The 25,000-nt window shown below is 43.4% G+C and overlaps 1 protein-coding gene across 1 annotated transcript in view; it reads right to left on the minus strand.

Moving 5' to 3' along the window:
- The window catches only part of LOC126983458 (collagen alpha-1(XVIII) chain-like), a 115,491-nt gene that overhangs the window by 5,524 nt on the left and 84,967 nt on the right, over positions 1–25,000 (minus strand). The window contains exons 7-22 of the mRNA XM_050836157.1: positions 20,650–20,715; positions 19,848–19,959; positions 14,034–15,032; positions 12,873–12,925; positions 12,138–12,245; positions 11,132–11,209; positions 10,561–10,714; positions 9,723–9,838; positions 7,991–8,020; positions 5,949–6,110; positions 3,754–3,936; positions 3,119–3,218; positions 2,434–2,505; positions 1,662–1,807; positions 1,387–1,539; positions 552–650 (exon numbers count right to left, since the gene is read on the minus strand). Coding sequence (XP_050692114.1) covers positions 552–650; positions 1,387–1,539; positions 1,662–1,807; positions 2,434–2,505; positions 3,119–3,218; positions 3,754–3,936; positions 5,949–6,110; positions 7,991–8,020; positions 9,723–9,838; positions 10,561–10,714; positions 11,132–11,209; positions 12,138–12,245; positions 12,873–12,925; positions 14,034–15,032; positions 19,848–19,959; positions 20,650–20,715 — 2,631 coding nt within the window. The remainder of the gene's footprint in view (positions 1–551; positions 651–1,386; positions 1,540–1,661; positions 1,808–2,433; positions 2,506–3,118; positions 3,219–3,753; positions 3,937–5,948; positions 6,111–7,990; positions 8,021–9,722; positions 9,839–10,560; positions 10,715–11,131; positions 11,210–12,137; positions 12,246–12,872; positions 12,926–14,033; positions 15,033–19,847; positions 19,960–20,649; positions 20,716–25,000) is intronic.

Below are 25,000 nucleotides of genomic sequence, written 5' to 3' on the forward strand. Positions count from 1 at the left end.
AAAACATAAAGAAAAAAAAGACGGAGAAATAAATTATGTTAAATGAAAAAAAAAAAAGAATAACCACGTCCAAATATCAACTAACCTGAGCAATAAACATAACTGAAGGGAAACGAAACTAAATGATAAAATAAAACTTGACCTCCAATGAACTTTCTCGCAACACTCACCGTCAATGTAATGTTCTGGGCGGCATGAAACACAAACAACACAAATAACAACAACAACAACACCTTCACAAACACATCATCATCATTAGGTATTATTATTATTATTATTATTATTATTATTATTATTATTATTATTATTATTATTATTATTATTATCATTGCCGCATTTCCCTTCCTCATTCTATTCCCTCCCCTTTCCTCCCTCTCTCCTCCTCCCCCTATCTTCTCTTTTATCCTTCCCCTTCTCCCCAACTCCCCTTCCTCCCTCTTCCCCTTCCCTCCCCCTCCTCCCAACACCCCCTTCTCTCCACTACCCTCACTCCCCTTTCCTTCATCTTCCCATTCCTCCTTCATGCCCCCTCCCCCCTTCCTCTTACTCACCGGCCATCCAGGTAAGCCCAGCTCCCCCGTGGGTCCTGGGGGTCCCTGTGGTCCCCTCCGCCCCCTCTTCCCGCGGCGTCCTCTGTCACCCTTGTCGCCCTGGGGGAGAGACGAGGTTGATGAGTCACCTGTGGGAGACTGGGGACTGATTGGTTACCTGTTGTGTTACCTGGAACATTGGTCCTGTGATTATTAGCATTTGTGGAAGCATGAAGGAAGGAAGGATGGCATAAAAGAATGAAGGGAGTAAACAAGTAAAAAAGGAAAGGAGGATGAAAGGAGGAACAATATACAGAAATGAGGGAAGGGAAGAAGGAAGGAATGCATAAGGAAAGGAGAGAGGGATGAAGGAAAGAAGGATGTTCAGTCACCGCCGAGTGGCCTAAGAGTATACCCACATGCTGTCCTGAAGACCACCTGTCAACCCGGATTCTGAGTAAACTCTCTAAAAGGCTCAAAGATAAGCTCCGGGGGCAGCATGAGCCAGGCAAGATGGCGCCACTATAAACACTTGCCAGCGCCACAACGGGCTGGGGCCGACCACCAGGCAGCACCGGGAAGGCCTGCCCCAGCCATGGGCGGAATATTACAACCCCAAGACCAGTATTCTCAAACACTTCAGCCTCCCACACCAACTATTTCCAAAGCCCAAAAAGTAGATCAGTTGGGGTCTAATGAGTGTTTCTTTAGGTCCAGGGTAGAGAGGAAGGGTCAAACTACCACCAGGGCCATGAAACTACTCCTGGAAATGATAAAAACTACTACGAAAGCCTTGTAAAATATGTGTGCTTGTACGCTGAAAGGTTTAAGAATATGACCCCAAGCCGCGCCTCACCTTGACCACCGTCACGTTGCTCCCGTCGGGCAGCACCAGCGTGGCCACCTGCCCCGACACACCCGGCAGGCCCCGCTCACCCTTCGCCCCGAGGGGACCCACAGGACCTGGTGTCCCGTCCCGACCTGGGGTGCCCCCCTCGCCCTTGTCGCCCTGGGGGGGTGAAGGGGAAAACGGGAGTTGAAAGGGGAGGAGAGATGTTCTGAGGGGATTGTTAAGAAATTAAAAGGTCAACATGATCATTAATTCCGCCTCTCTCTCTCTCTCTCTCTCACCTTCGGACCTGGTAACCCATCCATGCCGGGCTGGCCGGGGGGGCCTCGATCCCCCGGGGGTCCCATCAGCCCCTGGATGCCCTCCATCCCCTGGGGCCCGCGGGGGCCTGGGGAACCGGGGGGACCACGCAGCCCTCGACCTTCCTCTGGGGGACGGGCGGGGAGAAGGGGAGAAGGGAGGGAACGAGGGGGAGTATTATTGTCAATAGTGTTAACACTACTACTGCTATTTTTATTATTATTATTATTATTATTATTATTATTATTATTATTATTATTATTATTATTACTATTATTATTATTATTATTATTATTATTATTATTATTATTATTATTATTATTATTACACACACACACACACACACACACACACACACACACACACACACACACACACACACACACACATCAGAACATTCATCAGGCATCACGGGACGGACAAAGGCTGAGGATATTTTAATGAAGAACACCGAACACTGATTATAAGTACTTTACAAATTGACATATTACTTTAGGCCTGCTTGTCAATAGCGGTCCGGATTAACCCCTCTGTATTTCGACTGTGACTCCCCTCCACACACACACACACACACACACACACACACACACACACACACATTACCCCACCCATTCACCCATCACATATTCAATACACCCCCACCCGCCCCCCACCCACAAAGCAACCCCTCCCATCATCACCCCGGGGACCCACACAACCCACCCCAAACTACCTCACACACACACACACACACACACACACACACACACTTACTGGGGTGGTAGGGCACATACAGCACACCGCCGGAGCCTTCACTGCCACGCCCCAGCTCCTCGTCGTCTGTTTCTGGGGGGCGCGCCACGACCATGCAGGGGGGGGGGGGGAGGGGAAGGTGTACACATGAAGCCTAGACGAACACACACACAGCCACACGTACACACACACACGCACATCGGCCCTGTTCTGTTAGCCTCCGTGTGTTGGGTTAAGGTTATGGGGTGACAGATCCTGCACGTTATTCTCTTATCTTGAGTGTTCTTCTTGTCTACTTTTAAAAATAACATAAAGGGTGACTATCCTTCCTAAGCTGATTGGTATCCACTAAAAAGGTGTGTATCGCAGTGTATACATGGTTACAATAGGACGTTTGTGTTCCTAAAATTAAGGGGTGGTTCAGCCTCTACGCTAAAGGGAAACCACTAGATAAATATGAAGGAACGTCTCATCTCAGAATTAAAGGTTGTGTTTGGCCTTAAAGTTTAGGAGGACACTTACGATTCAAGGTCTAAGGACTAAGGAAGCCTCGACACCAAGACATACACACAAACACACACTAGAGGACACCCAACACACGCACTAACACTACAAACTAACAGATAAGAACGTTCACTAAACCAGGTCTCTCTCTCTCTCTCTCTCTCTCTCTCTCTCTCTCTCTCTCTCTCTCTCTCTCTCTCACCTTCCACCCAGGTAAGTCCTCCACTGGGGTCCCAAACGCCGATGCCTTCCCCCAGGTGAGACCCGCTGCCCAGGTTCTTGCTCTCCAGCCGCTCCACCAGCTGACAGGTAAGGCGATTAAGGTAAGGTGAGGTTAGGGAAGGTTAGACGAGGTTAGGTTAAGGTCACTTCTTAGGGCCGCTTTCACAGTCATTTTGTTTGTGTTGATCGTTACCAATGGCGGGGATCGACGCTAAAGTATTTCCACGTAAAACTGGCCGATGGGGTAGTGGCGGCTGCGGGGTTAGCCTAGCCCCGCACCTTACCACATAGGCCAGTTGGTGTTCTGGTGTTGGTCGGGAAGCATAGCCTTTGCAACGGCGCCAGTTTCACGTGGAAAATCATAGCGTCGATCGCCGCCATTGGTAACGATCAAAACAAACAAAGTGACTGAAAGCGGCCCTTAGGCTACTCCCCTTTCTTCCTCCTCCCTCCTTTCTTCCCTCTCCTCTTATAAGTCTCCCTCTGTCCCTTCCTTCTCATTTTTCTTAGATGCCTGGCGTCCTTCCCTTTTCCTTCCCACTCTCCCCACTGACCTGAGCTGCCCGTCTATCTAGTTCCTGTCTCTGAGTTCCAGGTCTCGGCGCCGGCACTCACCTGCTTGAAGATTTCGGCTCGGTCCTCCTCCGTCATCTTGCCAGGGATGCCCGGGGGTCCTGGTAGCCCACGCCCGGCGCTGCCCTTCTCACCTGCCAGGCCGGAAAGGTGGAAAGAAAGAATAAAAGAAAGAAAAAAGAAAGGAAGAGAGAAAGGATAAAATGTAAGAATCAGCATTTTTTGGGGGGGTGGCGGTTATATGGATATAGAAAGGGTGTATGGAAGTTTGTAACCCTTTCAGTAGTTTATTTTGTGTAATTTGGCCAAGAAAATACAGTTAGGTAATAAAGTATAGATTGAAATGTAAGACTCAGCATTTTTTGGGGGGTTGTGGCGGTTATTTGGGTATAGAAAGGGTGTATGGTGTAGTTTGTAACCTTTTGTGCTGTTTGTTTTGTGTTATTTGGATAAGATAATACAGTTAGGTAATAAAGTATAGATTGAAATGTAAGAATCGGCTTTTTTGACGGGCGTTTATTTGTATATAGCAATGGTGTATGGTGTAGTTTGTAACCATAGTGCTGTTTGTTTTGTGTTATTTGGATAAGATAATACAGTTAGGTAATAAAGTATAGATTGAAATGTAAGAATCAGCTTTTTGGGGGGTGGCGGTTATTTGGATATAGAAAGGGTGTATGGTGTAGTTTGTAACCATAGTGCTGTTTGTTTTGTGTTATTTGGATAAGATAATACAGTTAGGTAATAAAGTATAGATTGAAATGTAAGAATCAGCTTTTTTTTGGGGTGGGGTTATTTGGGTATAGAAAGGGTGTATAGAAGCTTGTAACCCTTTCAGTCCTGTTTGTTTTGTGTTATTTGGCTTAGAAAATACAGTTGGGTAATGAAGTAAAGAATAAAATGTAAGAATCAGCTTTTTTGGGGGGTGGGGTTATTTGGGTATAGAAATGGTGTATAGAAGCTTGTAACCCTTTCGGTCCTGTTTATTTTGTGTTATTTGGCTCAGAAAATACAGTTAGGTAATCAGCTTTTTGGGGGGGTGTTATATTTGATATAGAAAGGGTGTATGGAAGTTTGTAACCCTTTCAGTAGTTTATTTTGTGTTATTTGGCTCAGAAAATACAGTTAGGTAATGAAATATAGAATGAAATGTAAGAATCAGCTTTTGTGACGGGTGAGGTTATTTGGGTATAGAAATGGTGTATGGAAGTTTGTAACCCTTTCAGAAGTTTATTTTGTGTTATTTGGATAAGAAAATACAGTTAGGTAATGAAATATAGAATGAAATGTAAGAATCAGCTTTTTTGGGGGTGGGGTTATTTGGGTATATAAAGGGTGTATAGAAGTTTGTAACCCTTTCAGTCCTGTTTGTTTTGTGTTATTTGGCTCAGAAAATACAGTTAGGTAATGAAATATAGAATGAAATGTGAGAATCAGCTTTTTTGACGGGTGGTGTTTATTTATTTATTTATTTTTCACAACAAAGGAGACAGCTCAAGGGCACAAAAAAGGGAAACAGTAATAAAAAAAGCCCGCTACTCGCTGCTCTTGAATCTTTTTCTTTGTATATAGAAAGGGTATAGATGTTTGTAACTCCTTCAGTATTGCTTATCTTGTGCTCTTTGGCTTAATGGATGAAATAATTGAAATATTGGTTTGCCCTTGCAGGAGAAAGTTGGATTGTATAGGGAGGAGCTTGAGCAGACAGACAGATAAAAGGTGCATTGCTGAGGGATGAAAGAACAGAAGCACTGGTCTACCCTTGCATTATAAAGCTGGACAGTACAGGGATGAAAGTATGAAATATTGGTTTGCCCTTGCAGGAGAAAGTTGGATTGTATAGGGAGAGGCTTGAGAAGAGACAGAAAAAGGCTAATTGCTGAGGGATGAAAGAACAGAAGCACTGGTCTACCCTTGCATTATAAAGCTGGACAGTACAGGGATGAAAGTATGAAATAGTGGTTTGCCCCTGCAGGAGAAAGTTGGACTGTATAGGGAGAGGCTTGAGAAGACAGACAGAAAAAGGCTTATTGCTGAGGGATGAAAGAACAGAAGTACTGGTCTACCCTTGCATAATAAAGCTGGACAGTACAGGGATGAAGTATGAAATAGTGGTTTGCCCTTGCAGGAGAAAGTTGGACTGTGAAGGGAAGCAATATTACATCCTATCATCATTATAATCATCATCATCATCATCATCATCATCATCATCATCATCATCGTCATCATCAACTCACCTCGTCACCCTTCTCCCCAGGGCTTCCATTCTCCCCTTTCTCCCCTTTACTCCCGGGGTGACCTCTTGGGCCCCTTTCCCCCAGCGCCCCCTGCTCCCCCTTCACCCCCGGGGCGCCTGGGGTCCCGGGGCGAGCTGGGGCCACCGTCATTCCGTTCTCGAGCTGCGGGGGAGACTGTATTAGTGTGGGGGGGCGGGGGGGGGGGGGTGGAGGAAGGAGGGAGAAGAGGGTTAGAAGGAAGAGGAAGGTTAGGAGGAGGAAAAGAAGGGGTAGAAGGAGGAAAAGCAGAAATAGAAGGGTAGATAGAGAGGTAGATGAAGCGATAGATAGATAAGTAGATATATAGAGAGACAGATAAGGGAGACTGTGTTAATGGGGGGAGGGAAGTAGATGGAGAAGTAGATAGACAGATATATATATATATATATATATATATATATATATATATATAGAGAGAGAGAGAGAGAGAGAGAGAGAGAGAGAGAGAGAGAGAGAGAGAGAGAGAGAGAGAGAGAGAGAGAGAGAGAGAGAGAGAGAGAGAGAGAGAGAGAGAGAGAGAGAGAGAGAGAGAGAGAGAGAGAGAACCAAAGTCTCCCTACAATATAAGCACACAGACACACACACACACAACCACAAAACTTACACAAATTAACATGGAACTAAATTTGTTTATACTTTTCTTTTTTTACATTTTATTTTATTCTCTGTACAGGACCATTTTTCTTTATTTAGCTGGAATTTTCTTTATTATTTTTCTAAGAGTTACATTTTTGTTTTGCATTTTTTTCTTTACCACCAAAAAAAAAAAAAAAAAAAAAGAAACCTCCGTAACACGTGCAAGACAAAACCTCATGCGCAAGACAACAAGCCGAAACAAACAACAACAACAACAACACAAGCGAACATAAAAAAATAAATAAATCATAAAGTTCTTATTTTTTTGTCTCTCCTCATAAATCAACAACGTATTAGGGTTTAGTTATTTAACCTTTAAATGCAAACAATGGCTAAATTTACCCCTGGGCGTTATCTTTCCCTGTGTTTCCTAGTTGTATGGAGAGCCACGCAGTTGTCCTTTCACAAGTTCTCAGTTTCCCCCAGGGTCTTGACGTGAGAGGTAATGTGCGTTTTCTGTCTCCAACAATTTTTGTGTTATTTACGATTGTGGTTAATTTCACCCACTGTTTGCACTGGAGTGGTGGTTACATTTATAAGTGACATTTCAGGCTAGGATGGTCTGTCAAGAAAAGTGAGGCAACAGGCATGATTTTCGAAGGACCAAAGATAACCTTCAATATAGCTAATGTCCTTTCGTGGCAAGATTTACTACGCTATGTTAAGAGAAAAAAATCTGTTAAAAAATCCTTCTTTTTAATCAACTTTTTGAATAAACAAAAATGAAGTAAAAATTCCTTAGTACAGTGTTTTCATTCTGTATGTAAATTAAGTGAAATATCTAGTTGTTGTCTAAGATTTATCCCCAGCATCACCGGAGAACGGGCCCTTGTCCGAGGACAAGAGGGAAGAAGGAAAAAAATTCCTCCCTTCCTGCACGGGGGAGCACGTACGGGCCTGAGCCCAAGGCCAACAGACCGACTCTATCGGTGATCGAGATCTAGCCGACCAGGTCGGTCTATCGACGAGGACTGGCGTGTCTCTGTGAATATCTAATTTCATACTGTTTATTAGATTACATAAAAAAGTGTAAATATTTTTTTATTATTTAAGTGAAATATCAAGTTTCATACTGTTGTATTAGATTACATAAAAAGTGTAAATATTTTTTATTATTTTCCTAAAAATGGGTTAAATTCGCCCGTTGTTTGCATTCGCGTTACAAAAATATTGTTTGCATTTAAGGGTTAAGGGGACACACACACACACACACACACACACACACACACACACTGATACATACACGCATACACACACACTCTCTCTCTCTCTCTCTCTCTCTCTCTCTCTCTCTCTCTCTCTCTCTCTCACACACACACACATAGGGGTTTACAGGGGCGGGACATTCAGGTTCCCTTCAGTGTTACCTTGAACATATTGCGCGGCTTCCATTGTGGCTGAGGGACGGGAGACAGAAAACAGTAAACGGTGTGCCAGACTCTCCTAAACGTGTGTGTGTGTGTGTGTGTGTGTGTGTGTGTGTGTGTGTGTGTGTGTGTGTGTGTGTGTGAACGTAACCTTGGTGCTTATAAGGCCGTGAATACAGTAAATAGTGTACATAATGTGTGTGTACGTGCGATGTGACATGCCTTCGTTGTGTGTGTGTGTGTGTGTGTGTGTGAGAGAGAGAGAGAGAGAGAGAGAGAGAGAGAGAGAGAGAGAGAGAGAGAGAGAGAGAGAGAGAGAGAGAGAGAGAGAGAGTGTGTGTGTGTGTGTGTGTGTGTGTGTGTGTGTTCTTAAATTAATTATCCAAAAGTGTAAGTGATTAGTGCAAAATTTATGCGCAAAAGGCGGCGTCACACGGGGCAAATTTCTGCCAACATGTTGCTCGTTTTCGTTGGTGAAATCGCCAACCACCAATGTTGTGCATCACACTGTCCTGACCCTGAACTGTCGTGTTGACGCCGCGCCCCAACAACAACAAACACCACCCCAGCATCTCTCCAGCCACTTTACCATGAATCGGAAGGATATTGAGGCTTTAGAAGATTGTGCTGCTGCATTGCACATAATGAAGCATGTGCTACGACTGCAGAAGCGCCAGAAGAGGCAGCGGGGGCGTCCATGGCTAGCAAGAAGGCAAGAGAGGAGGAACTACACCAATCCCACAACATTTCATGATCCCTCACCAGATCACTGAGTCTGTGCTGAGCTTGAACACTCCAGCAAAACTTTGTCGTGGAAGTGTTCTCCACCTCAACAGTTTGTTTACCTCGCGCCAGGCACAGACTCCGCCCAGCATACCATCACAGTCAGTTGAGTGTTATAAATAACTTTACACAGTGGACAAATAAATAAAAAACACATACTTGCACATGTACGTCGGTTTTTGGAGTTTTACAGTTGACAATTCGAGTAAATATGTACGATGATTGATTTTCAATTTACATTTACAGCTTAAAGCACGAATGTCATTTGACCCCGATTTCTCCCAACCGGTCTGGCAACACAGCCGTTGCCCATCCTTCCCGATCGCCAAATCTTGTTGGTCGTTGTTCATTTTGCCCAAACAAACGCGAGCAACATGTTGGGAGAAATTTTTCCTGTGTGACGCCGCCCTAAGTGTGGACATTTGAAGTTTATTAGTGCAGAAAATAAGAATATGCAAAAAATAACAATGATAATATTAATGATGATGATGATGATAATAATAAAAGTAAATAATACTAATACTAGAGTAATGAATATAAAAGAAATCTGAGAGAGAAGAACATAATAAAACTAAATAAAACCAAATAAACCATAATACAATAAAACTGACAAAATAAAATTAACACAAAATAAAAAAAATATACACCTGAAAAAGAAACAAAATCCTGCAACTCAAAACAAACCGTCATCAAAACAAAAACAAACAAACAAACAAACACGCGTGAAGCAAATAAAACCGTGACACAACTAAATAAAACACACACACACACACACACACAAACACACACACACACACACACACACACACACACATTTGCCCTACCTCCCCTCCCCCCCCACACACACACACAGAGACGCCACCTCCCCCCCCCCCACACACACAGACGCAACCCCCCACCCTAAACACACACAACCCCCTCACACAAACACACAAACAAACACACTCACGTCGTGGTTGGCCCAGCCTGGTTGCCCCGGGGGTCCCTGTGCGCCAGGCTCCCCACGCTGCCCCGGGGGTCCATCCAGCCCAGACTCCCCTTTGGCTCCCTGGGGCCCGTCCGCTCCTGGGGATGAGGATCTTATAGAGGGGAGGAATGAGGCATGGAATGTGGGGAAGGAAGGAGGGGAAGGAATGAGGGGAAGGGGTGAAGGAGGGGAAGGAATATGGGGAATGAACGAAGGAAAAGGACGTGGGGAAGGAACGAGGGGAAGGAATGAGGGGAAGGCGTGAAGGGAAGGAGTGAAGGGAAGGAATGGGGGGAAGGAGCGAGGGGAAGGAATGAGGGGAGGGAACAATGGGAAGGAATGAAAGGAAGGAATGGGGGGAAGGAATGAGGGGAAGGAATATGAGGAAGAAACAAGAGGAAGGAAGGAGGGGAAGGAATGTGTGGAAGGGAGGGGAAGGATGAATACAAACAGTGAAATAATGAAAAAAAAGGGAAAAAAAATCCGCTACAACAAAAAATATAGAAAAAATACACACCAAATAAAGTCGAGTGAACACACACACACACACACACACACACACACACACACACACACACACACACACACACACACACTGAAAAAAAACAAAAACAAAAAACAGAAAGAAGGTAAAGGATAATCTACGGAGAAAAGCAACTAATTGACATCTCAGCAAAATGCAAAAAAAAATGACACCTGTAATTTAAGAGCGATTAATGCACACCTGGAAAAAAAAATAATAATAAATAAATAAATAAATAAATAAATAAAAAATAAAAAAATCCAGGTCAAACTCCCCCCCTCCCCCCCGTGCACTCACCTCGCCTCCCCGTGCCGCCTCTGTCCCCCTTGTCTCCCTTCTCCCCCTGGGGGCCGCGCTCCCCCGGGGGCCCCGACCGTCCCGACGTGCCCGGGGTGCCCGCCACGCCGTCCCTGCCTGGCACTCCCTTGGGTCCCCGCGGCCCACGAGGGATCTGGGGGAGAGTGTTGCTGGGGTCACTGTGTTGCCTAGTGTTGTGTTGACGGGGAGGCAGACGGACAGTGACAGAGTGACGGTAACAGAGAAACAAACAAATAAGTCAGTGATAAGTCAACCACCACAGAAAGCACGAGAAAATACACACACAGACAAATATAAATAAATAAATAGAAGACTGATAAACTGATGATTATTTTTTACATCAAAGGGTGCGGCTCAAGGGCAACAAGAAGAGTAAAAAAAAAAAAAAAGCCCGCTACTCGCCGCTCCCACAATATAGATATATACATGAAAGGAAAAAAAACATTCATACAAATAAAAATCGACAAAAAATGAAAAAAAAAAAGTACCTACCAAGACCCAGCCTCCCAGCACACCCTCGCCCGCCATTCACCTGCCCACGAGAGCTTACCTGCGCCAACACAGCGGCCACCAGGTGTGTAGTGTTGCAGGCACACTCCCCGCGCCGCGCCCACACCTCCGCGTCCACCTGGCGAGAGGGAGGGTAATGAGTGCCCAGGTGTGTGTGTGTGTGTGTGTGTGTGTGTGTGTGTTAATTGAGACAGGCTGTGAAGTGTCTGTTACCAGTATACACACATGTACACACATATATACATACATATATATACACATACACGTCCATATACTGGTTGGGATTTTTCATTAGGCCTGCAGCGCCCCCCTAACCTCACCGGGAGTGGCTTACGTCCGTTGCGGTAGTTGTCTGACCTCTTTATTCATGTGTGTGTGTGTGTGTGTGTGTGTGTGTGTGTGTGTGTGTGTGTGTGTGTGTGTTCGTGTTCGCACATAATTATTGCCATCAAGCTCGCAGTGGTCCATATCTCATCATATTTCATTATATAAGAACAACACATCACGACACTGCTCGTCCGCAAGGGATCCGTGGGCAGGTTTTCGTTTGGTGAAGACATTTGGTCAGTCAGGCAGTCAGTCACTCAGTCAACAAGTCAGTCGGTCAGTCACTCAGTCAGCCAGTCAACAAGTCAGTCAGTCCTTCATTCAGTCTGTCAGTCAGTCTGTCAGTCAGTCCTTCATTCATTCAGTCAGCCAGTCTGTCAGTCAGTCAGTCCTTCTTTCAGTCAGCCAGTCAGTCTGTCAGTCAGTCCTTCATTCAGTCAGTCAGTCAGTCCTTCATTCAGTCAGCCAGTCAGTCCTTCATTCAGTCAATCATTCAGTAAATGTCAGTCAGTCAATATCATTCCATCAGTGAGTGAGTGAGTGAGTGAGTGAGTGAGTCAGTCAGTCAGCAAGTCAATCAGTCAGTCAGTCTTTTAGTTAATTAATCAGTCAGTCAGTCTTTTAGTTAATCAATCAGTTACTCAGTCAGTCAGTTACTTAATCAGTCAACGACTTAGTCAGTCAGTTCTTCAGTCAGTCAGTCTCTCCGCCACACTCACCCCGTTCTCCTCGTCCGGCGGGAAGGGAATCTTTCTCGTCGAGGGGCCTGGGGGACCGGGGGGGCCTGGTCGCCCGGGGGGACCCGCTATGGACTCCCCTGGGGGACCCTGCAAGTGACCAGCCGCGGGGGAACAGGTTTTATTATTTTATTATATTTATGCTCATTTTGATTGCCATAATTTTTTTTCCTATTGAGTTCTAAATTTATTTTTATTTTTCCAATTTCAATATTTTATAATTATTTTCTTGATGGCTTTATTTTTTGAGGTGATGACGTGATTGTTTTTCGACTCAAATAACTTCAAATAAACTCGTACAGTGATCGTGCTTTCTTTCCTTCGTATAAGTTTCAGCCCCCAACATCAACTTACTATTTGAGTCAGTGAATACAGAACTTTATTTTTTGTTTCCTTGATTCCTCGCACACATGTTGGTTCGTTTTCACATTTCACTTGTTCACTTCACTTGCATTTCTTTTTGGCTGAGAGGAAATGTAAATAGCTTCTGCCTTCTTCCATATTTACAGTTATTATCACTATTTATATCATCATTAGTGTTATAGCAACTAGAGCAACAATAGCAACAAAAACGACTACTAATACTACCAACAACACTACTACTACTACTATTACTACTACTACTACCACTACCACTACTACTACTACTACTCTGCCACTACTACTACTACTACTACTACTACTACTACTACTACTACTACTACTACTACTACTCACCCTCGGACCTCTGCTCCCTTTCTCTCCCTTTGGTCCGGGAAGAGCGAGAAAATCTGTCACCCCAAAAAAAGAGAAAGAAAACGGATTACTGACCGAACAGAGCATGGGAAGGGAAAACAGGGGAGGGGGAGAGAAAACGGAGGGGAAAACAGGGGGAGGGGGTAGGGAAGGGCTTCTCGTGCGGTCTCTAGATGAAAGGGAGAGACCGTCGAAATAATAAATAATAAATAATGCACGACTATAGAAACAAAACTCCATATTAACCAACCAATAAATAAAAACTGGTGTGTGGAAACTTAGAATTTGTTGTTGCAAAATAATAAATAATAAATAATCCACGACTATAGAAATAAAACTCCATATTAACCAACCTATAGATAAAAACTGGTGTGTGGAAACTTAGGATTTGTTGTTGCAAAATGATAAAAAACAAGACTAATCTGAGCTCAGGGACATTGCTGTGAATACGAGAGGTAAGATATATATAAATACTTAAATAGTGACAGATTTTGAACTAAGGGAGGCAAGTGATATGTTCACTGTTAGTTGTGCTGAAAAGAAATGCAAAAGAAAGAAAATATAGGTAGTTGTGGAAAAGGTTTAAATTAAAACAAATATAGAGTGACAACATAACCTCTGTTGAAGAGAAGGCTGAGTCAAATGTATATTATCAGAGTGATGAAGATAAATGCAACATAAACAACATTCAGAGTGAGTTAGGAGGTCAACAAGTGATGCACGTTAGGAGACGCATTGCACATCTACGTGAAAATTAAAAAAAGAAGAGTTGAACGATGCTGAGTTAAGGGATGAAAACAATTGCAGAATAAAACAATATAAAAGTTAGTTAACAGAAGGAAATGAAGGTGGGTAAGTTGAGAGGTACTGTAGACATGAAACACAGATGAATTAAGTGACAAATCCATAACAAATAAATATTTACAACCTTGGCGCATTCGTTTTAAGTTAAGAGCAGGAACAGCGGCGTAGCTTAGGAAGGATACAAGTACACATGTATTATATAAGTCACGCATCTCTAGGTCAAAATAATAAATACTGGACTGGCGCATTCGTTGTTAGGGCGAGCTTGTCAGACGCAGCCAGAAGAACGCATTCGAGTTATTTGTTTGCTTGTTTGTTTGTCTGTGCATGGCTACTAACCGTTGACCGCACCGCTGGACACGAGGTAACCCGCTTCTTGGTGCCCGCGAGAAGAGGAGGAGGAGGAGGAGGAGGAGGGGGAAGGGAGGATGGTGGTAGTAGGAGTGGTGGTAACGAATGATATCTTAGGCATTGGAGTAGTGGTAGTAGTAGTGGTAGTGGTGGTAGTGGGTGCAGTGGTAGTGGTGGTAGTGGTGGTGGTGGGAGTAGTGGTGAGCGTCCTTCCTGACCCCTCCATATCGTCATCACTACTACGATAACCACCACTACCACCATCATCCCCGTCGGAGTCATCGCAGAAGTCCCCATCACAGCGAACATCGAAGTCCTGAAGAGCGTGGTCTCCGGAGTGGGCCAGGGCACCATCACCATCATCAGCACCGTCACCGAACACCCGAAGATGGTCCCTGGAGCTTGTTGGGCCGCCGAAGTCATCCCCATCGAAGTCTTGAGGGTCTTCGTGGTATCCCAAGTGACTAGACTCATCGTACTCGTCATCCTCGAAGTCCAGAATGCGGTGGTGGTTATCTGAGGTCACCGAGTCATTAAATTCATCATCATAGTACTCGGAGAGGCCCTGGGTGGCGCAGTGGGATTCCAACCCTTTCGGAAACACAACCTGCCCCTGGTGGTACCTCAAACAAGAGTCCTGGTGGCTGTAGGGGAGCATGGTGCAGGTAAAGGTGTTCTGAGGCCAGGGGAGAAGGTTCCGGTACATGACAGGGAGGCACTGACGCAGCCCCACCTCGCAGACCTCTCGGCAGGGCGGCAGGGGTTTGTGCAGGCCAGGGCGGCAGGGTGGGGCCAGCAGGGAGCACACGACGAAGCGGAACTCCTTATTGCAGCCCAGGGAGTTGAGAGGGTGCCAGAACAGCGCCGCCATCGCCTCCGCCTCCCTCGGCCCGTGTCCCAGGAGGTTCGGGTACACGGCTTTCTCCCACTCCATGCCCTTACATGCCCACGTCATGCCCACCGCCCTACAGTGCTTGTCGTCGCAGCCTGAGCACGCCCGCCGCGACACGCCAGACAGACACACAGACAGACATATGAGGTCAGGTCAGTTTGCAAGGGAATGACTCGGGGACACCTCACTTTCTTTACGGCCTTTCACCCAAAAACAACCCAAAAATAATGGAACTCTAACTTAAAATACTAAAAAAGAAAGGACTCATTACAGCCATAAGGTGAATTTCATGGTTAAGTATCGGGGACACCTCACTTTTTATTTTAGACTTTCACCCAAAACACAAGAATAATGAAACTCTAACTTAACATACGGAAAAAAGAAAGACCTTATGACAGCCATAAGATAAATTTGATAGTTAAATGTTATGAGCTCAGTTTGCAAGGGAATAGCTCGGGGACACCTCACTTTTTTTACGGCCTTTCACCCAAAAACAACCCAAAAATAATGGAACTCTAACTTAAAATACTAAAAAGAAAGATCACATTATACAGTCATAAGGAAATCATAGAGAAGTAATATGAGTTCAGTTCGCAAGGGAATAACTCGGGGACACTTCACTTTTTTTACGGCCTTTCACCCAAAAACAACCCAAAAATAATGGAACTCTAACTTAAAATACTAAAAAAGAAAGACCACATTATACAGTCATAAAGAAATCAAATACAGAAGTAATATGAGCTCAGTTTGCAAGGGAATAACTCGGGGACACCTCACTTTTTTTCGTATTTTCACCCAAATCAACAAAAATCATGGAACTCAAACTTAAAATACAAAAGAAAGGTCTCGTTACAGCCATAAGGTGAATTTCATGGTTAAGTATTATGAGGTCAGTTTGCAAGGGAATAACTCGGGGACACCGCACTTTTTTTCGTATTTTCACCCAAATCAACAAAAATCATGGAACTCTAACTGAAAATACAAAAGAAAGGTCTCATTACAGCCATAAGGTGAATTTCATGGTTAAGTATTACGAGCTCAGTTTGCAAGGGAATAACTCGGGGACACCGCACTTTTTTTTCGTATTTTCACCCAAATCAACAAAAATCATGGAACTCTAACTTAAAATACAAAAGAAAGGTCTCATTACAGCCATAAGGTGAATTTCATGGTTAAGTATTATGAGGTCAGTTCGCAAGGGAATAACTCGGGGACACCTCACTTTTTTTTCGTATTTTCACCCAAAACAACAAAAAATCATGGAACTCTAACTTAAAATACAAAAGGAAGGACTCATTACAGCCATAAGGTGAATTTCATGGTTAAGTATTACGAGCTCAGTTCGCAAGGGAATAACTCGGGGACACCGCACTTTTTTTCTTACTTTCACCCACGACAATAAAAAATCATGGAACTCTAACTTAAAATACAAAAGAAAGGTCTCATTACAGCCATAAGGTGAATTTCATGGTTAAGTATTACGAGCTCAGTTCGCAAGGGAATAACTCGGGGACACCGCACTTTTTTTCTTACTTTCACCCACGACAATAAAAAATCATGGAACTCTAACTTAAAATACAAAAGAAAGGTCTCATTACAGCCATAAGGTGAATTTCATGGTTAAGTATTATGAGGTCAGTTTGCAAGGGAATAACTCGGGGACACCTCACTTTTTTTCGTATTTTCACCCAAATCAACAAAAATCATGGAACTCTAACTTAAAATACAAAAGAAAGGTCTCATTACAGCCATAAGGTGAATTTCATGGTTAAGTATTATGAGGTCAGTTTGCAAGGGAATAACTCGGGGACACCTCACTTTTTTTTCGTATTTTCACCCAAATCAACAAAAATCATGGAACTCTAACTTAAAATACAAAAGAAAGGTCTCATTACAGCCATAAGGTGAATTTCATGGTTAAGTATTACGAGCTCAGTTTGCAAGGGAATAACTCGGGGACACCTCACTTTTTTTCGTATTTTCACCCAAATCAACAAAAATCATGGAACTCTAACTTAAAATACAAAAGAAAGGTCTCATTACAGCCATAAGGTGAATTTCATGGTTAAGTATTATGAGGTCAGTTTGCAAGGGAATAACTCGGGGACACCTCACTTTTTTTCGTATTTTCACCCAAATCAACAAAAATCATGGAACTCTAACTTAAAATACAAAAGAAAGGTTTCATTACAGCCATAAGGTGAATTTCATGGTTAAGCATTATGAGGTCAGTTTGCAAGGGAATAACTCGGGGACACCTCACTTTTTTTCGTATTTTCACCCAAGACAACAAAAATCATGGAACTCTAACTTAAAATACAAAAGAAAGGTCTCATTACAGCCATAAGGTGAATTTCATGGTTAAGTATTATGAGTTCAGTTCGCAAGGGAATAACTCGGGGACACCTCACTTTTTTTCTTACTTTCACCCACGACAATAAAAAATCATGGAACTCTAACTTAACATACGAAAAAAAAGGAAAGGTCTCGTTACAGCCATAAGGTGAATTTGATAGTTAAATGTTATGAGCCCAGTTTGCAAGGGAGGCTGGAGAACACATGATTTTTTTTCGAACTTTCAACAACAACAAAAATAATGGAGCTCTGTAACTTAACATACGAAAAAAAGGAAGGTCTCGTTACAGCCATAAGGTAAATTTGATAGTTAAGTTTGCAAGGGGACACCTGATTTATTTTTTTTCCACTTTCAATAACAACAACAAAAAAAAAGAAACTCTATAACTTAACAAACACATGATGACAGTTTGCAAGGAAAGATTGGGAACTAACTTTTTTTTATCACTTTCAACAAAAACGTAAAAATAAAATAATAACTGTGGAACTTAAAAATACACAAGAAAATATTTAAAAGTCAACCAAAATAAATCAACTTGGAACCAAAATTAAAACTCAGATTCTCATAACACACACTAATAAAAATGGAAGGTGGAATGGAAGGGAAGGACAACAACAACAACAACAACAATAATAATAATAATAATAATAATAATAATAATAATAATAATAATAATAATAATAATAATAATAATAATAATAATAATAATAATAATAATAATAATAATAATAATAATAATAATAATAATAATAATAATAATAATAATAATAACACCAATCAACTTCTTTCATATTTGTCTGTTAGTTTGTTCTTTCCACGTGCTTGGCAAGGCTTGGCAGGGCGTGGCTAAAGGGGAGGGGGGGGCTTATGGGGGGGAAGGGGGAGGGGGAGGGGGTATAGCAGGGGTTAGCGGTTGCCTGCTTAACTACTGCTACTACGCGTGTGTGTGTGTGTGTGTGTGTGTGTGTGTGTGTGTGTGTGTGTGTGTGTGTGTTTAAAGGGAATGAATGAGAGAAAAGATAGATGAAGGAAGGAAGGAAAGAAGGAAGGAAAGAAAGAAGGAAGGAAGGAAGGAAGGAAGGAAGCAAGGAAGGAAGGAAGGAAGGAAGGAAGGAAGGTAGAAAAGGAAGGAATAGAGTAAAGGAGGAGGGAGGAAAGGAAGAGGAAAAAAAAAGAACTTAAAGAAGAAAAGAAAGAAGAAAAAAATATACTCAAAGAAAAAGAGAAGAGAAGAAAACGGAGACAAAAGAAAACGAAAGAAAATGGGAAATTGAAGAAAACGGGGCGAGGTTGTTACCTTGCACCAATCAGAAAGCAGCGATTAGGAATTCTGAGCGCTGATTGGCTGTTCGATTTCGTTCTATTCTCTCATTGGTTAAAACTACTTCGTGCATGAGGCGTTTTGCGGATACTATTGGCTGATGAAGGGAAGGGAAGGGAAGGGATGGGAAGGCAAGGGACGGGAAGGGTAGGGAAGGGAAGGGAAGGGAAGGGAAGGGAAGGGGAGGGAAGGGAAGGGAAGGAAAGGAAAGTAAGGGTAGGGAAGGGGAGGGAAGGGAAGGGAAGGAAAGGAAAGGAAGGGTAGGGAAGGGATGGGAAGGACATGCAGGGAAAGGAACTCATGGGACGGGATGGGATGGGATGGGAAGGAACGGGAAGGGAAGGAAAGGGAAGGGATGGGAAGGGAAGGGTAGGGAAGGGAAGGACATGCAGGGAAGGAAAGTCATGGGACGGGATGGGATGGGATGGGAAGGAACGGGAAGGGAAGGAACAGGAGAGGATAGGGAAGGGAAGGGATGAGATGGGATGGGGTGGGATGGGATGGGAAGGGAAAGGCAGGGAAGGAAAGGGAAGGGAAGGAAAGGGAAGGGAAGAAAAGGGAAGGGAACTGAAGGGAAGGGACGGGATGGGATGGGATGGGATGGAAGGGAAGGGAAGGGAAGGATGTGAGGTAAAGGGGAGGAAGGAAAGAAGAAAGAAGAAAAAAAGATAATGAAAGAAAGGAAGGAAGGAAGGAAGGAAGGAAGGAAGGAAGGAGAGGAAAAAGATACAAAGAAAGAAAGGGGAAGGAAGGAAGAATGAAGGAGAGAAAAGATAGAGAAAAAAAATAGAAAGAAAAGAAGGAAAAGAAAAAAAAAAGAAAGGGAGGAGGAGGAGGAGGAGGAGGAGGAGGAGGAAAAAAAGAAGATGGGAGGCGTCTGGAGCAACACAGTGACAAGCAACGCAAACAAACAAACAAACAAACAAACACGGATTAATAACAAACACTACAACAACACAAACACACACACGCACACACAAACAAAGCGCTGATGTTCTTTTGTTTAATTGTTTTGATTTGTTTTGCTTTGAGTTAATTCGGCGCAGGCTGGTTACGTTTCTCTCTCTCTCTCTCTCTCTCTCTCTCTCTCTCTCTCTCTCTCTCTCTCTCTCTCTCTCCCATTCCTTTCCCTTCCCTTTAACTGCCCCTTCTATAAATTTTTTTTCATTCTCTTCCCAACCTCTATCCTCCTCCTCCTCCTCCTCCTCCTCCTCTTCTTCTTCTTCTTCTTACCTCGAGGGGGGGGCGGGGGCGGTAGGGGGGGAGGGGCGCCGTCGAAGTCCAGCCCCGAACCCTCCAACCTCGGGAGTGGCAAATCTTCCTCCTCTTCCTCTTCCATGTCGAACTGTGGGCGAGAGGAAGGAAGAGGCGGTGAAGAGGAGGAGGAGGAGGGAGAAAGAAAGGAAGGAAGGAAGGAAGGAAGGGATAGAGAGATAGATAGAGAGATCGAGGGAGATATATAGAGTATGAAGAAATATAGAAGAATATTAAATGAAAGAAAGAAGAAAAAGAAAATGAAAAGAGTAAGAAGGAAGAAAGGAAGAATATTTGAAAGAAAGAAATGAAAAAGAGAATGAAACAAAAGGGAAAAGAGAATGAAATGAAAGAAATAAGAGAAAAAGGGAAAAACAGTCAACAGGAAAGAAAGAATATTTGAAAGAAAGAAAAAAGAAAGGACAAAAAATGAAAGTACGAAACAAATGATCAATAAAGAAGAATCAGAAAGAGGGGAATAAAGAAAAGAAAAAAGTAGAAAAAAACAACAAGTGAATCATAAGAAAAGTATACAAATTAGTGTAAAGTCAAATAAACCAATTCTCATATTAGTACCGATATAAGTTAATAAGCTTTTTTTCTTTTCTGCCTTACTTCAGGGGGAGAACTTAGCATCACACAACACATGAACATAACACAGATAACATGACCCCGCCGACGAGCCATCCAGCGGCGGGAAACAGCAAACAGAGGACACGAGTTACAGGCAAGCCATCAGCCCCGCACCGCCTGTCATCCAGCGGGCGGCACACACACTCACCGTGAAACTGTCCTCCTCCAGCACGGGCAGGTCAGCACGCCCGTCACCTGACCCCGAGGTGTGGTACTGAAAAGGGCAAGGGTACGGGTCAGCCGAGGCGGGGAGCGGGGGAGGCGGGGCGAGGCGGGGCGGGGCGGGGCGGGGCGGAGCTAAGAGGGGCCATGGGGGGCATTGCACAAGACTGACTACTACTGGGTCATATTCTCTCACATTCGGGGCACACACACACACATTGAAGGCTTTGGTGGAGGTTACTGTGTTAGTGTGTCCATGGGTAGTGTTATGGACCTAGGGATAGCTTGACAAGGCTTACGTAGAGGTTGTTTTGTTGTGTTAGTGTTTCCATGGGTAGTGTTATGTGTTATGAACCTAGTGATAGTTTGACAAGGCTTACGTAGAAGTTGTGTTAGTGTTTCCATGGGTAGTGTTATGGACCTAGGGATAGCTTGACAAGGCTTTCGTAGAGGTTGTGTGAGTGCTTCCATGGATAGTGTTATGAGCCTAGTGTTAGTTTGACAAGGCTTTCGTAGAGGTTGTGTTAGTGTTTCCATGGGTAGTGTTATGAGTCTAGTGATAGTTTGACAAGGCTTTCATAGAGGTTGTGTTAGTGTTTCCATGGGTAGTGTTATGAGTCTAGTGTTAGTTTGACATGGCTTACGTAGAGGTTGTGTGAGTGTTTCCAAGGGTAGTGTTATGAGCCTGGTGATAGTTTGACAAGGCTTACGTAGAGGTTGTGTTAGTGTTTCCATGGGTAGTGTTATGAGTCTAGTGATAGTTTGACATGGGTTTCGTAGAGGTTGTGTTAGTGCTTCCATGGGTAGTGTTATGAGTCTAGTGATAGTTTGACATGGGTTTCGTAGAGGTTGTGTTAGTGTTTCCATGGGTAGTGTTATGAGCCTAGTGTTAGTTTGACAAGGCTTTCGTAGAGGTTGTGTGAGTGCTTCCATGGATAGTGTTATGAGCCTAGTGATCGTTTGACAATACTTCTGCACCGTGAACGTTAAAACCACTCATAAGAACCAGACTAATCTCCATTGTGACCTTGGGAAATATTTGTGAGAGCCGAAATCGTGTGAGAATAAGGACCATAAGGGAATTTTTATGGTCAGTAGAGCGGGGGATTAAGGGGACCATCAAAGCCTACAGAGGGGTCTTTGGGGTAGCTAGGGGCACGGGGCAATAGTTTCAGGGGAGAGGGGCACAGACAAGACACAGACAGGTGGATACACTAATTAACACAGGTAAAGGTACGAGCAAGGGGCACATAACAGCCAGGGCGGTAAAGGGACACAGACATACAGACAGGACATGAAAAGCAATACAGACGGAAACAGAGACAGACATACAGATATACAGACATACAGACACAGACAGACATACATACAGACATACAGGCATACATACAGACATACAAATAGACAAACATATAGACACATAGACAAAGAGAAAGACATACAGACATACATACAGACATACAGACATACATACATACATACAGACATACAGACACAGAGACAGACATACAGACACACAAATAGACAAACATATAGACACATAGACAAAGAGAAAGACATACAGACAGACACTTATGAGAGACATATAACAGGCATACAGACAAATACAGACAGAGAGACAGACAGAGAAACATACAAGAGAAAGAAACAAAGGTAGATAAGATAAAAATAAGATTAACGACGAAATAAATATAATCTCTCTCTCTCTCTCTCTCTCTCTCTCTCTCTCTCTCTCTCAGATAACACACAAAAAAATAACCTTCCTAAACACACACACACACACACACACACACACACACACAGAGTAAGGCAACACTACACAGCCCACATGCCATACATACACAGGAGGCGGATACGCACACACATACATACATACATACATACACTCATGTGCGTGGGTAGAGCAAAGCGTGGGAGCTGAACACACACACACACACACACACACACACACACACACGTCACTAACCAATTACATCTGAGGGGTCCAATTTCTAGATATAATAATAATAATAATAATAATAATAATAATAATAATAATAATAATAATAATAATAATAATAATAATAATAATAATAATTGACTTCTGACTCCTGTATGACGGAAGAGAGGAGGGGAAAGGAGTTGAGGAAGAGGAGGAGGAGGAGGAGGAGGACAAGTAAGAGGATGACGTGATGGGTAAATGAATGGGGAGGAGAAGAGGAGGAGGAGGAGGAGGAGGAAAGAGAGATATATTAAGGAGGGAGATAGGAGGTATACCTGGTTAAGGAGAGAGAGAGAGAGAGAGAGAGAGAGAGAGAGAGAGAGAGAGAGAGAGAGAGAGAGAGAGAGATTTGGTTATACAATTAACCATACCAAATCTCTCTCTCTCTCTCTCTCTCAAAATAAGCCAGACACACACACACACACACACACACACACACACACACACACACACACACACACACACACACACACACACACATAACACCTAGATGACGTCACTTTCCTTGGGGCCAATTAGCGTCGTCACACCTTAATTAGCCCGGCCCAGGTGAGCGACAGGTGCTAATTACAGGTATACGCGACAGGTAGAGAGGGAAGGTGACTCATTTTACCTGTATTTCGAATTTCACTTGTATTTCCGTTTTTTTTCTCTCTCTGATGTGTTTTTTTCTTTAATTTTTACTTCTTTATTTCTTTATTCTTTGTCCCTCTCTGATGTTTTTTTTCTTTATTCTTTTCTTCTTTATTTCTTTATTCTTTGTCCCTCTCTGATGTTTTTTTTCTTTATTTTTTTCTTCTTTATTTCTTTATTTTTTGTCTCTCTGTCTGGAAAAGGAAACAGAGAGGAGAAAAGGATAACGAATGAAGGAAGAGGGAGATAGAAAGAGATAATGGAGAAAAAGGAAGAAAGAGAGATAATGAAGAATAGGGAAGAAAGAGAGATAATGAAGAAATGGGAAGAAAGAGAGAAGGGAAGAAAAGGAGGAATAGGAATAAAAGGAAAGTGAGGATATGGATGAAAACACACACACACACACACACACACACACACACACACACACACACACACACACACACACACACACACACACACACACACACGCTGGTTGCATAAACATGATTGCGTCTGTGTATTGTCATAGTCTCTCTCTCTCTCTCTCTCTCTCTCCTTTTCATTTCATTCATCTTTTCTTCTTTTTTTTCATTTTTCTCTTTTCATTTTCTTTTCTTTTTTTTCACCTAACCTTCCCTTTTCACCTTTCCTTTCCTCTTCCTTTCCCTTCCCTTCCTTTCCTTCCTCCCTTCCCTTCGTCTCCTATTTACTGTTTACCTTCCTGTCCTTTCCCTTCTCGAGTTTTGATGACTAACTAAGCCTCCCCTATCCTCTTCCTCTTCCTCTTCCTCCTCCTCCTCCTCCTCCTCCTCCTCCTCCTCCTCCTCCTCCTCCTCCAGGTCCTCCTCCTTTCCTCCCTTCCCTTCCTTCCATTCCTCCTTCCTCCCTTTTCGTTTCCTTCTCTTTCCTTTCCTTTCCTTTCCTTCCCTTCCCTTCCATTTCCTCCCTTTCCATTTCCTTCCTTTCCCTTTCCTCCCCTTTACTTCCCTTCCCTTCCCTTCCCTTCCATTCCCTTCCCTCCCCTTTACTTTCCTTCTCTTCCCTTCTCTTCCCTTCCCTTTCCTTCCCTTTCCTCTCCCTTCCCTTCCCTCCCCTTCTTTGTTCCGTCTTCCCTCTTCCTCCTATTCCCTCTTTTTTTATTCCTTCCTTCCTCTCCCATTTTATCTCCTCCTTTCCTGGTGGTGGTGGTAGTGGTGGTGGTGGTGGTGGTGGTGATGGTGGTGGTGATATTAACAGTGGAGGTAGTGGTGGAAGAAGTGGAAGAGCATATTAAACGGAGAAGGAGGAGGAGGAGGAGGAGAGGGAGGAGGAGATAAAAGATAAATCAGTTAAACAAAGAGAAAGGTAAATAGGAGAAGAGAAATGGAAATAAAGAAAGAGAAGAGATGAGAAGGAAGGAGATAGAAGAAAAATTAAGCAAAATCACAGATACGTAAACAGAAAAAGAAGAGAAATGAAAATAAAAAAAGGAGAAGAGAAGGGAAGAGAATGAAGGAGATAGAAGAGAAATTGAACAAAGACAGAGAAACGGAAAATAAAGAGAGGAAAAGAAAAAAAAGAAGCGAAGGGAGGAGATAGAGGAGAAACAAAAAAAGAGAGAAAAGAAGAGAAGGAAGGAGATAGAAGAGAAAGAGAGGAGAAGAGAAGACAAACGAAGGAGATAGAAGAGAAATTAAGCAAACAAGGCCACAGGTAAGCACACAGGTAAGCAGGCAGGCTGGTATAAGTAGGAAGCTGAGCA

Source organism: Eriocheir sinensis, chromosome 54, assembly GCF_024679095.1.
Source record: "Eriocheir sinensis breed Jianghai 21 chromosome 54, ASM2467909v1, whole genome shotgun sequence".
NCBI classification, from domain to species: domain Eukaryota; kingdom Metazoa; phylum Arthropoda; class Malacostraca; order Decapoda; family Varunidae; genus Eriocheir; species Eriocheir sinensis.